Here is a 12,187-nt window from a genome sequence, read left to right on the forward strand (position 1 = left end):
TAAATGAGAATTCCAAACTTCCAAGTAAAAACTAAGAACGATATAATATAATAATGACATTTTTTTTAATCATGTTTTACATTAAACAGCCAGATAAGCTTCCTGATTATCCTAATGGGTTGTCGAGTGAAAAGTAAAAAGTCGTGAGGTCACAGCGGGACCATTGGTGATTCAGTGCATGCGAGATACGTGGAACTTGTTCAGACAACGAATATATTTTTCATTTTTGGGCTATTATGCCTATGCCTAGTACTCACTAAAATTTAAAAAAAAAAAAAAAAAAAAAACCAAAGACCCAAACAAACAACAAAAACCAAACCCAACCCAAACCTCACAACACAAATCTTAAAAAAAATCAGATTCACAGATTAGGATTACTGTGCCAGACACAAACACACACTCTCTCTTTCTCTCTCTCTTGTTTTTTCTATCTCTCATCCGATTGCGCAGTTGCTCTTTTGTCGTATTGAGAGAATACCAAGTCTTTTACAAAAACCAAAGAAAAGAAAATAAAAAAGTAACTGAAACAAGAAGAACAATAAGGAATCAGAGAGAGAGAGAGAGAGAGAAAAAAAGTCATAAGCGTTGTTGAATCTGGTTCAAGAGCTAGTGCTTCTTCCTGTTGCTTCATCTGAAATCCAATTTGATCTTTCTGCTCACCGATCCTCTCCTTTACTCTCAATTTCCTCAGCTCTCTCAGGTGCTTTCTCCTAAGAAAAAAAATTTGTCTTTTTTTTTTTAAATTTTTTTTATTTTCTATTATCATTATTCCTACTTTTGTTTTTGTTTTTGTCTTTTTTTTTCTTGTGGGTTTTCTTGGAAGATTTTGATGCAATCTTGAGAGCATGAAGGGGATCAGATTGACCCATTTAATTTTTTTTTTCTCAAATTTTGAAACTTTTTCTATTTTTTTCCCCTTACCTGCATGGTCCTGTTGAATTTTTTTTTTTGGGTTTTAATTTTTTAAATTTTATTTGTGTTTATGATGTTGGTATTTGTGTTTAAGGCATTTGATGCTGAATTGGATAATTCAAAGTGTTAAGAAATTCAAGATTTTGAATTGGGTATTTTGAAATTGAGTGTCTTAGGTGATCTTCACAAAGCTTTGTTAGAGTTTTTGATCTGAGAATGCAGATGCTTACTCTTGCATGCATTGATTCTTAATGATCTCGCTTCTTCACTTTTGTCCCTTTTTTTTTCTCTTTTAAAAATAATATTAGTGTAGAAAATTTTGATGCTTTAAAAGTTTTTTTGTTAGTGATTTTTTAAAGGCTTGTTCTTGATTGAGATATGATCTGGAGCTTTAGTGGAGCAATTATTATATAAATTCCCTGCAATTTTTCATCTGGTGATGACTTTAATTATATCTAAATGTAATTTGTACCAAAAGCTAGCAGTTTGAACACTGTATCCGTTTAGTATTATAATTTTTTTGGTAAATACACATCAAGTTTTCTACAAAAGAAAAGAGAGGAGACGTTGCCAATCAAACATTAGGCCACTCATATAAATAATGTAGATTTGAAAACAATTTCTAGGTCCTCCAAACATTCCTTTGGCAACAAATTAACAACAAATACTATTAATAAAAGACGAATAGAAGAATGTGAGTTCTAGTTAGCTTTACTGGCGAAGTCTTTTGCCCTTGAATAAGGGACCTGGATTCAGTTTTTGCCTATACCGGAAAGAAACCATTGGTGACTTTGGCCTAATGGCAAATGGCAATCATCATGTAGAGGATGCCATAGTTTTAATTCAATCATATATCTATAAGGATGGCTAGATGAATGTAGTGTATGAGTTAGGGTAAAACATGTGTTGGGTCACATGGGATATGGCATGCTAAGGTAGGGTATGTTGTTTGTGCTTTTACAGACATGTGGACAGCATACTAGAGGCAAACAAACGAAGTGCAATGGTATGGACAGCATACTTAAGGCACCTGTTGGAGTGCCAAAGGGTGCTCAATTTAGTACTCTTGTATGTATGACTCTCTCCCTTCCTCCCCCCCCCCCCCCCCCAACTCCCTATTTTTGTTTGTTTGTTTTTTGTCCCTGAACAATTCTATAGAGGAAAGAACCATTGGATCAAAATGCCAATTGACATGCTATAGTATTTTAAATTTATTAGAAAATAGGATTAAGAAGTGTTTCTCCCTAGCTTGAGTTACTTAAATATACTAAGCCAAATTTCATTATGTTCATGGGATGTTTGAGAGATATGGGAGTGGAAGATTTATAGTTGTTCAATGTTGGTGTTATCTTAGACCTTTCAAATTTCAACGTGCACCCTTGGTGCGTTGGTCACTCCACAAGTATAAGTGCTTGTGGGGTGTGGGGGGCAAGGGCCGGGGTTCAAGTCTCCAAGAGGGAGTTTCACACACATATACACTTAGATTATACTAGAGTAGAAATTTTACCTTGTAAAAAAAAAATTTTATGGCCATTTGCCTCAAATTAACCCATTTAGCTCACCATTCATGCAAAGACACCATTGATTATGTTTCTGACATGGCATTGTTTTCTTTATAGACTATCAAACGAGGGATATGTAATTAAATTGACCCATTAAAACTGCCAGTATTTGCAGTTTAAACAACAGGTAAGCTCTTTTTTCTTGATCATTGAAGGTATTTCAAAACTTCAAATAGAATGTGAGGATTATTATCGTGCCTGTATCAATGGCATCCTATCTCCAACTGATTCTGCCAAGTATCAGCTTGAGGGTATTAAGGGTTAGCGTATAACAACCTGCATATCTCATCCAAAAGTCATTGTTTTCTGCACCTTTTTTCCCTTCACTTGCCTTTAAGGATGGTTATTTCTGTTGTACTCAGGTGTAGCTTGTCTGGGCTCTCGGTTGAGACATGAAATGATGCAATCAGTCATAAGTCTACATCATTCATCAAAGTTGACATACACAGGAGCGTATAAAGTTTAATATCATATGATCTAGTAAGTGCCTGTTGCAAGAACATTATATTATCTTTTTGTCTACTTCTGTTGTTTAATATCAGAGTTTATACAGCTATTTTGACATTGTTCTCTCTTGATATCTAAATCACTCTTGATGTTTATATGTATATTGTATCTTTTTCTTCTGGTTGCATGCTTTCAGGTGTGCCTGAGAAGTGAGACATAAACTGCCATTTTTGTTGGAAGCTGGATTGTTGTGTAACATCATACAGTCTTTATCACGTGGAATAAATTGGCCCTGATGCAAGGGCAAAGGATTACCTTTGATTCCTTCTCTGAAGTTGTGGATGTTGGGCAGGGTTCTGTTTCTAATACCTCAGGTATGAGTCAGCAGACTTCTTTGAATAACACGCTACATCCTGTAGAAAGTCCACTGTCAAATTATCTGGTATCTTCTGCTGAGACTACGAGTCTGAATGTTAGTACACAGGATGTTCCAAGCTTTAGTGGCTGGAACACAGGTGAAACTAGCTCTAGAATGAATCCACAAAACCAAGCGAATGATGATGGGACAAAAACTGAGCATGGTTGGTCTTCCTCATTCAATATTCATTCTGGATCTGGTCCAAGATTGAATGAAGGGCGATTTGAAGGAACCAATTTCCTTTTTCCCGGGAGAGTTAATATTGGCATAAGTGGCAATCGGGTTAGAAGTGGCCCTTTGTTCATGCAAGGCTCCAGCTCTACACATATCCCCCAGAATGTGAATTTAAATGCAACATATGTGGGTAACAGTGGGAATAGTGGCCAGGATATGGGATCTAGTATAGGCCCTAATCTTAACAGGTCAAGTGGACTGGAAATAGATCAGAGATCTACTGCTAGTAGTTCATTTGATAATGTTGGGACTTCATCAGGAAGCCCCAGTTATATGGTGGAGGAAAATAATGGTGGCTCAGGTCCTTCTTTGGGGACTTGGGGTTTATCCTGCAAGAGAAAGTCCCTTGAAGGTACTTCTGGGCAGTCTTATACTGGTGGAAGTTCTAGCTCCTTTCCGCAGGGTGAGAATGTTGGATGGCATACTGGCACTACTCATTATAATCCTTCTGACAGTTTATATATGCCCTCACAGAATTCTCCTGTTGTTAGTTCTCCGGAACAGCAGAACCTAAGCATTGGGATTGGTGTAAGAGGAGCGACTACTGATGGATTTCCTTCTTTAGGTGTTACAGGGGATGCAGATAGCTTCTTGAATTACAGTAGGAGGTTAGTTGCTAGACATCAACAGGAAGCTGTACCACTTAATTTATCTTCGACAGGGAGTATCAGGCGATCTAATCTTTCCTCTCATCAATCGCCTAGACCTGTTCCATTTAATGAATTTCCAGATTTGAGACCCACAGCAGCAGTATCAGCAACTTCGAGTGGTCCCCAAAGCCAGTCTCATACAATGCATATGCCTGGTTTGTCAGGAAACATGCATTCTTTCCAGTGGAATGGGGTTTCCAATTCAAGAGTGGGCAGCTTGTCAAGTTCTGTTAACTCTGGAGAACGAGGCCCTGCATTAAGAGAAGAATCTAACTTAAGAAGCATCCCAAGACTCAGTGCAGAGCACCCTATGTTTGTACCTGCAACGGATGTGAGAAATTCTGTAAATGATCCAACAAGTTGGAGTTTGGCTACTGGAAACTTGGGCAATTCTGGAGGAGTTCCTTCCACTGCTAGGATTGGTCCCAGTTCAAGCATGCATACATTGCCCAATCCTACCTGGATTCCTCGCCACCCTCCCCCATCACAAAATCAGCAAAGACTCTCGGAATTTCCCTGGTCTTTGTTTCCATCCATGGACTCAGAATCTGGAGGTCCCAGTGGTCATTTTACCTCATTACCTCCAGGCCCGTCTACTTCTTCACAAGATACACTGATGTCGTCTGGACCTAATAGCCAGGGCCGTCACCAACAATATCCAAGGTCAGCATTCTTCTTGGAGAGACCAGGGGATGATGTTCTTGGTAGTCCCCATTCTTTGCGGGCTTTAGCTGTTGACATTGAAGGGAGACGACGACTGGTAACTGAGGTTGGTATTCTGATAATACTTTCTCCTTTTCAAGTTTACTCTTTCTATGTCCTTGTTAATTAGAGGCTGTGTTCTGGCTATGGCATTTACTCAATTGAATGTGCAATAGTGGTAGTGGTATTGCAGTGGTGCAGAGTTATTCTTATTAGTGATGCTGTAATTATGTAGTTTGATTTGCTGCTTACTCATTTCATTGTTTACATTTCACTCAATCTAAATCACTTGACTCTTAACTTCTATTTTATTTTGGTTGTCATAATTCTCCTTATCTTACACTTGACCTTTAATAATCTTTTTGCATTAAAACATTTGAAATTCAACTCAAACTAGTAACTAGCTAAATAGGAATTTATAAAGTCTGTTGAATAGTGATCTTGTAGCCCTCTTTTTTACTAGCTAATAATGAATTTAAGTATATAAATAAACCCAAAAAGAGGTGCTATCCTAATACACAAGATGCTTACAAGAGTGAAACCCAAAAAAAGAGAATAAAGAAAAAAGAATTAACATCTAATATAGTTTAATTGAGCCTAGAATTTTCTTGGAGATCCTAAGTATTGTAGGTTTAATTTTCTGTGTCCAAGTTAATCTTTTTTCTGGTTTTTAGTTTACTATTCAAACCAAGAGTCCAAATACTATAAGTATAAGAAAGAGTCCTTATATATATTTGTGAGCGTTTTATTTGAGGCACGTTGGCCTTAGTGTTCTTTTGAGCCCTATCCCTTCTTTGAAAGGGTTTTGAACCAAAAGCCCACAAATTCTCCTAACTCTAAACTGATCACAAGCATATGTAGACGGATTTCCCAATTTTTCCTACATTAGTTGGTCCATCCACTTATGGTATTTGCATAAACTCACTCCATATGGAACCCTAGCAATATCAGAACACCATCTACCCCAAGTCACCCCATATTTAAATTTTAACTCCATATGGAACCCTAGCAATATCAGAACACCATCCACCCCAAATCACCCCACATTTAAATCTATAACTTCTCTTCATTGACTGTTTCTCTCCTCCATATATCTTCATAATCATTTCCCAAGTAATGGTTGTTGAAAACCAATAGCTTCCTAACCCCCAAACCACCACCTAATGAAATAGGATTACAAATCACAAGATGAATTTAATCACATTCCAACTATGACTGGCTTCATAATCATTGGCCACAAAAATCATGTCATAGTTTTTCCATTTTATTGGTTGACAAGAAGCAATGGAATCAAGGATAGACAATGGAATGTTTAGTCTCCAACTTAATTTTTAAGTTGGAGACTAGACAACATACTCTTACTGTAAGGCTTCCTTAGACAAATGAAATTTTTTCCATCCTGCCTATAGCTTTTATATCCTTTTTCAAACAATGACCAAGCTTAGTCTCAAAATTTTGGGGGTTGGCTGTGGATTCTCTATAAATGAGTGAGGGTCGATCACATGTATTGTCCTGATCTGTAGTGGCTCCATCATAATAAAGTGATGATTTATTACACTGGCCGTTAGCTGACTGCAACCATCTTTGTTCCAGGCTTGGGATCAACTATGAAAAAAATATACAACAATTGAGGTGATCCCAAATATAATTGCAACCAACTCCTCCACATCTCTCATTTCACCAACCGTTACAATTTCAGATTTACATAATCTTTAGCCCCAACGCACCTTAAATATAGAAGTTAATCCGCTCCATAGAAAATGAGTGTGCTGTCTGCAAAGAGTGAGAAATCTCCAATGATTTGCCACTGGCTTTGGTAATATAAAAGCCAGCTAAGTACCTTTGATAGTAGTCTTCTTAGTGCTTCCATAGCAATAACAGAGAAATAGAATAAAGGGATCTCTCTCTTAAGCCTTTGAACTTAAAAAAAAACCACTTTTTCCATTCGCCAAAACTAGAAATCATAAAATGAAAATGCAAGATGATATCCAGTTACACAACTTCTCCCAAAAACAAAACCTCTTCAACAGATATAGTTGGAACTCCCCATTAACATGGTCATAATCTTTCTCCAAATCTAGTTAGTTTGCAGAATAAATACCAGCATTTAACGTACTATCTGATAACTCATTTGCTATAAGAAACAAATCCAAGATTTCTCTTCCATGAATGAAAGCATTTTGAGTGTAAAATACTAATTCCCCCAAAGCATTTTTCAATCTGTTCAACATTACTTTTGCCTTAATTTTATAAATACTACCCATGAGGCTAATAGGTCCAAAATCTTTTACATCCACAGCCTCTGCTTTTTTGGTAATGAGACATTTAAAATTTTCTCAAAGATAACCGTCTCATAAACTGTGGAATATTTTTTCTTAGATGTTACCGTCTCATAAGGTGTGGGATGCCTTCACAATATATTCTCTAATCACTGCCTACAGGGTTTGTTTTTATTTTTTAGGTAAGACACTATTATTTACAAAAACTTCATACAAGAAGAATGAAGCAGCCAAAAAACGTATGTACAGAAAAAGAAAAAAACTACACAAAGGGAATTATGTACAAGAAGAAAGAGAATCTAAAACGACAGAGTGGAATCCCTAGAAGTGAATCCCCAAGCAAGAGACCAAGCAAACAAAGTCCCTACAAACAATGATAATTGCTGGTCCCCTATTTGCTCCAAATCCTCAAAAGTATTACTATTATAATAATAATTATTATTAGTGCAATTGTGAAACCATCTGGTCCTATTGCTTTCAACCCGTCCATGCTTTTCAGCACGTATAGGACTTCTCCCTCCTCAGTCTCTCTAGATGTTCTACATTCACAACATTAATGGTAGAGAATTGCATCCCATCTACTTGAGGCCTCCACCTCTCTTTTTTCACAATTTAGGTTACTATAGAATTGCACAATTATTTCTATTTTCCTCTTTATTTGATGTGAGCACATCAATCTAGATTTTCGATAGAGTTATTCCTAGTATGAGCGTTTACTTATATGATGGGGAAAAAAACGTGTTCTTATTACCTTCTTTCAACCAAAGTTACCTCAATTTTTTTGTAGCTAAATCATCGTGCAACCATTTGTCGGCTAATTCTCACTCTTGAACAGCCCCTTTCAGTTCTCTTTCCCCCACTGTATTGTGCCGTTGGCCATAGATTTACTTTCTCACTATTAGATTGATGGCCCATCAAACCCATCACACCTTGTCGACCATCCTTACTGTTAAGATCAGTGACCCATTAGCTCCATCATACCTTGATCTGCTTTCTTGAAACTTGTCACGTTCATAGATCTCAGGGAGTAAGGATGGATCTTGATGATATCGTTAGTTATTTGGTATGATCTTGAGTATTCCAATCATGGATTTAGCCGCCAATGAGCCTTAACTCAAATAGCAATCCTTCCCAAATTAGAGTAAGGTGGGTCGTGGGTTCAAAATTCTTTCGTTTGTGTAAATCATGAAAACAAAATCCAATCATGCATTTCTGGGTAACACGTGGTGACTACTAATGTGATGTCTGTAACTTTCTGTTATGCAAGTGTTGTTATTCTGTTTTTCCCTGAATGAGGTATGATTTTGACAAACATATGAACTATAGGTTCTTTTACGTAACTAATTGCAAATTATTTCTCAAATCTATTTCAACTTTAGCTCATGGGTCTAAGATTTCTGTCACATGGGAGTGGAAGTGGGTACAGTTGAAAAAAAAAAAAAAAATCTCTGTGTTACTCTTTGTTTTTGTTTTCTGTTTTTTTGCCCCCCCCGTTTTTTCTCTCTAGGATATTTTACGGAAAGTACGAGTTGGAACTGGATAATTTCATGTTAGCAAGAAATCTATGTGTACAATATATTATATACCATGTATTTACTGACCAACAGAAGAAATTATGCCTGAGATTTGTTTCATTTATAAAATACATACAGATAGACATGCATGGAACTTGTAATATTACTTTTGAAGATGTGGAGTGCATGTCCACTCAATTGCTAGAATCCTTCATTAGTTCTCTTTATGAGTGATCTTTTGTAATGGATCTCATAGATAGTAACTCTGTTCAATCTTTCATAGAGTCGATTCATATGTTGTCTATGTAGATATATATATATATATATATATATATATATATATATATATATATATATATTTTTTTTTTTTTTCTATTTGTAATTCTTTAGGCTAGTTCGTGTCTTTTTCATGTAGTCTCATTTCAATAAAATTATTCTTACCTATCAAAAAAGAAAAAAAGAAGAAGGAAGTTGTAATATTACATAACGTGGATATATAATAGCTTTATGGTGTTCTTTGCAGCAGAACATGTGATCTATGGAGGGTTAATTATCTCGATGAATTAAATGTTGAGCTAGGGTTTTATAATCACAAAGTACTAGTCATCCTTTTATCACTATGTACCTATATTTGGGAAATGGGGAAAATGGAAAAGTTTTAACTGTGTTGAAGGTCCAGTTCAAAAAATTTTAGTGTAAAATTCTCACACCCCACAGGATGCAACTCTTGACACCACCCATAATTCCATTTTTATTTGAGGTGGAACTGCCACTTAGCCCAAAGGATACTCACTTGAATGTCCAATTATGCACAAAAAACTCCTTGCTACTTGTATTCTCACTCATCATGGTTTTTGTCTGACATGTAATATTATGTTGGTTGTTATAACAACTCATTGACTGGCTAATTGATTTTGCAGATGCATTCCCATGGAACTAACAATTTTTGTCCATCTCTATGTACCAGATTCGTCAAGTCTTGAGTGCCATGCGCAGGGGTGAGAACATACGAGCTGAGGTTCGATGTTTATTTTTATAATCATTTATGTTTACTGTTATTATCATTTATGTTAAATTACTGTTGTTCTTTGAAGTCAGTATCTTAGAACTTGTTTTGGCCTGTTGACTGCATTAACAACCTACTCTGGCTCAAGTTGATTCAGTTACATTTATCTTTCTTTTCTTACTGTGGTATTCAAAAACTGATTGATGGTTCTATTGTTGTGTTTTTGTGCATTTCAAATGCTTCAATCATTTAATGTGATTCTTTTATTATTAGATTCCTTCTATTTTAATATTAGCAGCCAGGAGAGAAAGCGGTGATGCTTTGTTGATGTGATGGAATCATGTATAATGCCTAGTAGCTAGCTGCTAACAGTGAACCCTATAGTGATACATGTACTTCTCTGTTTGCAGTGGATAAAAATGGTTAAAACAACTTCCTGCTGAATTTGAAACGCATTACATTTATCTTTACACCATGTTGTAAAAATTATTAAGCACCTAGTTTTAACTACTCCCATGTATCCTTATCATCTTGGATCATGATGCTGCTAGCTTAAACATGAATAATCTATTATACATGATATCCTGTGCAACTGATGGCACACGAACAAATTACAAGTATAATATTGGTGTCTGGATAATCTCTTCTTCTTTTTTTTTTTTTTAATTATAAAATTTTTATGTTCTTTTGGTTTAGAATAGGTGGCTTAAGTGGGTGAACTTGATATATTGTTTTAGGGTGATGAGTTATGGTCAACTGTTTGGGTGTCATTCTTTAAGTGAATTTAGTTTTTATTGGATGACAGCTTTGTGCATCTCCTGTCCCCATCCTCCTAGATACTTAAATATTCTTTTTTATCCTTATGTTTGATTTAAGTCCTAGGGTTTGGATTAAATAGTTTGTGATCTTGAAGGGAAACATAGGTTACCATCTGGCTTGTACACCTTTCTTACACATTCTAAAAGATTTTCCTATTCATAAATCAGCATAGTTGCAACTGTGAGAAAGTACAGACCTTTACATGATGGCTCTGTTAGGCAAGCTTCTAATTAGGGTTCACTAAGATGCTCTGGTGATCCAGAAAATTGCTACTAGGAACTTATCATTCAACACTGATGATGGCTTTGTCTAACATTTGAACTTCCTTTGGGTGATATGCTAGGACTATATGCTTTTTGATCCCTTCGTATATCATGGAATGGCTGATATGCATGACAGGCATAGAGATATGCGGCTTGATGTTGATAACATGTCTTATGAGGTAAGAAAGGACAAATGATTTTTCCAATTGGAAATTTTACTAGTAAGTGTTCCCTTGATACAAATGATTGGGATATCAGGAATTGTTGGCTTTGGGAGAACGCATTGGAGATGTGAGCACAGGACTGAGCGAGGATACCATTTTTGAGTTAATGAAACAGCGAAAATATGCTACTGCAACAGAATCCCTGCCTGACTTAGAACCATGTTGTATATGTCAGGTATGAGTTCCATCTGTCTATATGTGGCAGTGAGAAAAAAAAAGGAGAAAAGAGAATAACTAGACTTTCTTTCTTTTCCTCCATGCCTTTTCTTTTCTTTTTCTTATAACTAGTAGATTTCTGCTTTCAGTTGCTGCACTCAACTACTTTTAAGTTTCAACTTTGTTTGCCTTCTCTTGAAATGTTACCATCGCATGCAGGAGGAGTATGCTGATGGGGATAATCTTGGGGCACTAGATTGTGGGCATGATTTTCACACCAACTGCATCAAACAGTGGCTACTGCTGAAGAATCTGTGCCCCATTTGTAAAACAACGGCCCTGTTAAAATGAGAGGGACGATCAATCATTCTCTAAGCCCTGAAATTATTATTTCTTTGCTGATGGATCAACAAATCCATAATTGGGTGGATGATTACTTAAATACCTTTTTCTCCTAAAGCAGTCTTTCTTATTCATGAACTGCCTGTTTTCAAGAAAGACAAAAGATGCAGCTGTTTGTTAAAAAACAAAAAAATGCTGCTTTAGTCATAAAAGGGTTTGCCCATACCTTTAGCAATTGATACATTTATATCATCATGAGAATTATAAATTGGAATTATATATATCACATTATCTGGCATTGAAAATGGTGCTGGCAATAAGAATTACTTTCTTTTTTTTTAATTTAAAATTTTTATTTCACCTATAGTTGGACCTATCAATTTTGGTAGATTTTAATATTTTAGTTAGGATTTTATCTTCATTTTATTAAATCCCCTGTAACTAGAGTTGGATACGTAAGGCCAAACTACGACTGATTTTATTTTTGGACTTTATTTCAGAGTTGATTTTATCATTTCATACTAGAATCCTATGCATATTGTTGGTCTTCAACAAGTTATTCATCTGTTCTCGTAGTGTTTCACGTGGGCTCGTGATCAATTCAAGGTGTTTGACCAATAGTGTTAGGCGGTTGTATCTTGTATGTGGCTTAATCTCTT

General features: G+C 36.0%; 1 protein-coding gene across 8 annotated transcripts; it reads left to right on the forward strand.

Moving 5' to 3' along the window:
• Positions 1-341: 341 nt before the first annotated feature.
• LOC142642930 (E3 ubiquitin-protein ligase MBR2-like) lies at positions 342-11,877 on the forward strand. Of its 8 annotated transcripts, none has more exons than XM_075817377.1 (9): positions 342-700; positions 1,876-1,984; positions 2,532-2,601; positions 2,837-2,954; positions 3,118-4,992; positions 9,686-9,736; positions 10,887-10,985; positions 11,065-11,205; positions 11,406-11,877. In XM_075817377.1, the coding sequence occupies exons 5-9, from the start codon at positions 3,217-3,219 to the stop codon at positions 11,535-11,537; spliced, it is 2,199 nt and encodes a 732-aa protein (XP_075673492.1). In that variant the 5' UTR covers positions 342-700; positions 1,876-1,984; positions 2,532-2,601; positions 2,837-2,954; positions 3,118-3,216; the 3' UTR covers positions 11,538-11,877. The 8 variants fall into 8 exon arrangements, with proteins under 8 accessions (XP_075673492.1, XP_075673491.1, XP_075673497.1 ...); XM_075817376.1 differs by having other exon boundaries at positions 1,876-1,980; XM_075817382.1 differs by lacking the exon at positions 2,532-2,601 and having other exon boundaries at positions 1,876-1,980; positions 3,118-3,295; positions 3,399-4,992.
• The last annotated feature ends 310 nt before the right edge of the window (positions 11,878-12,187 follow it).

Source organism: Castanea sativa, chromosome 7 (assembly GCF_040712315.1).
Source record: "Castanea sativa cultivar Marrone di Chiusa Pesio chromosome 7, ASM4071231v1".
NCBI classification, from domain to species: Eukaryota; Viridiplantae; Streptophyta; class Magnoliopsida; order Fagales; family Fagaceae; genus Castanea; species Castanea sativa.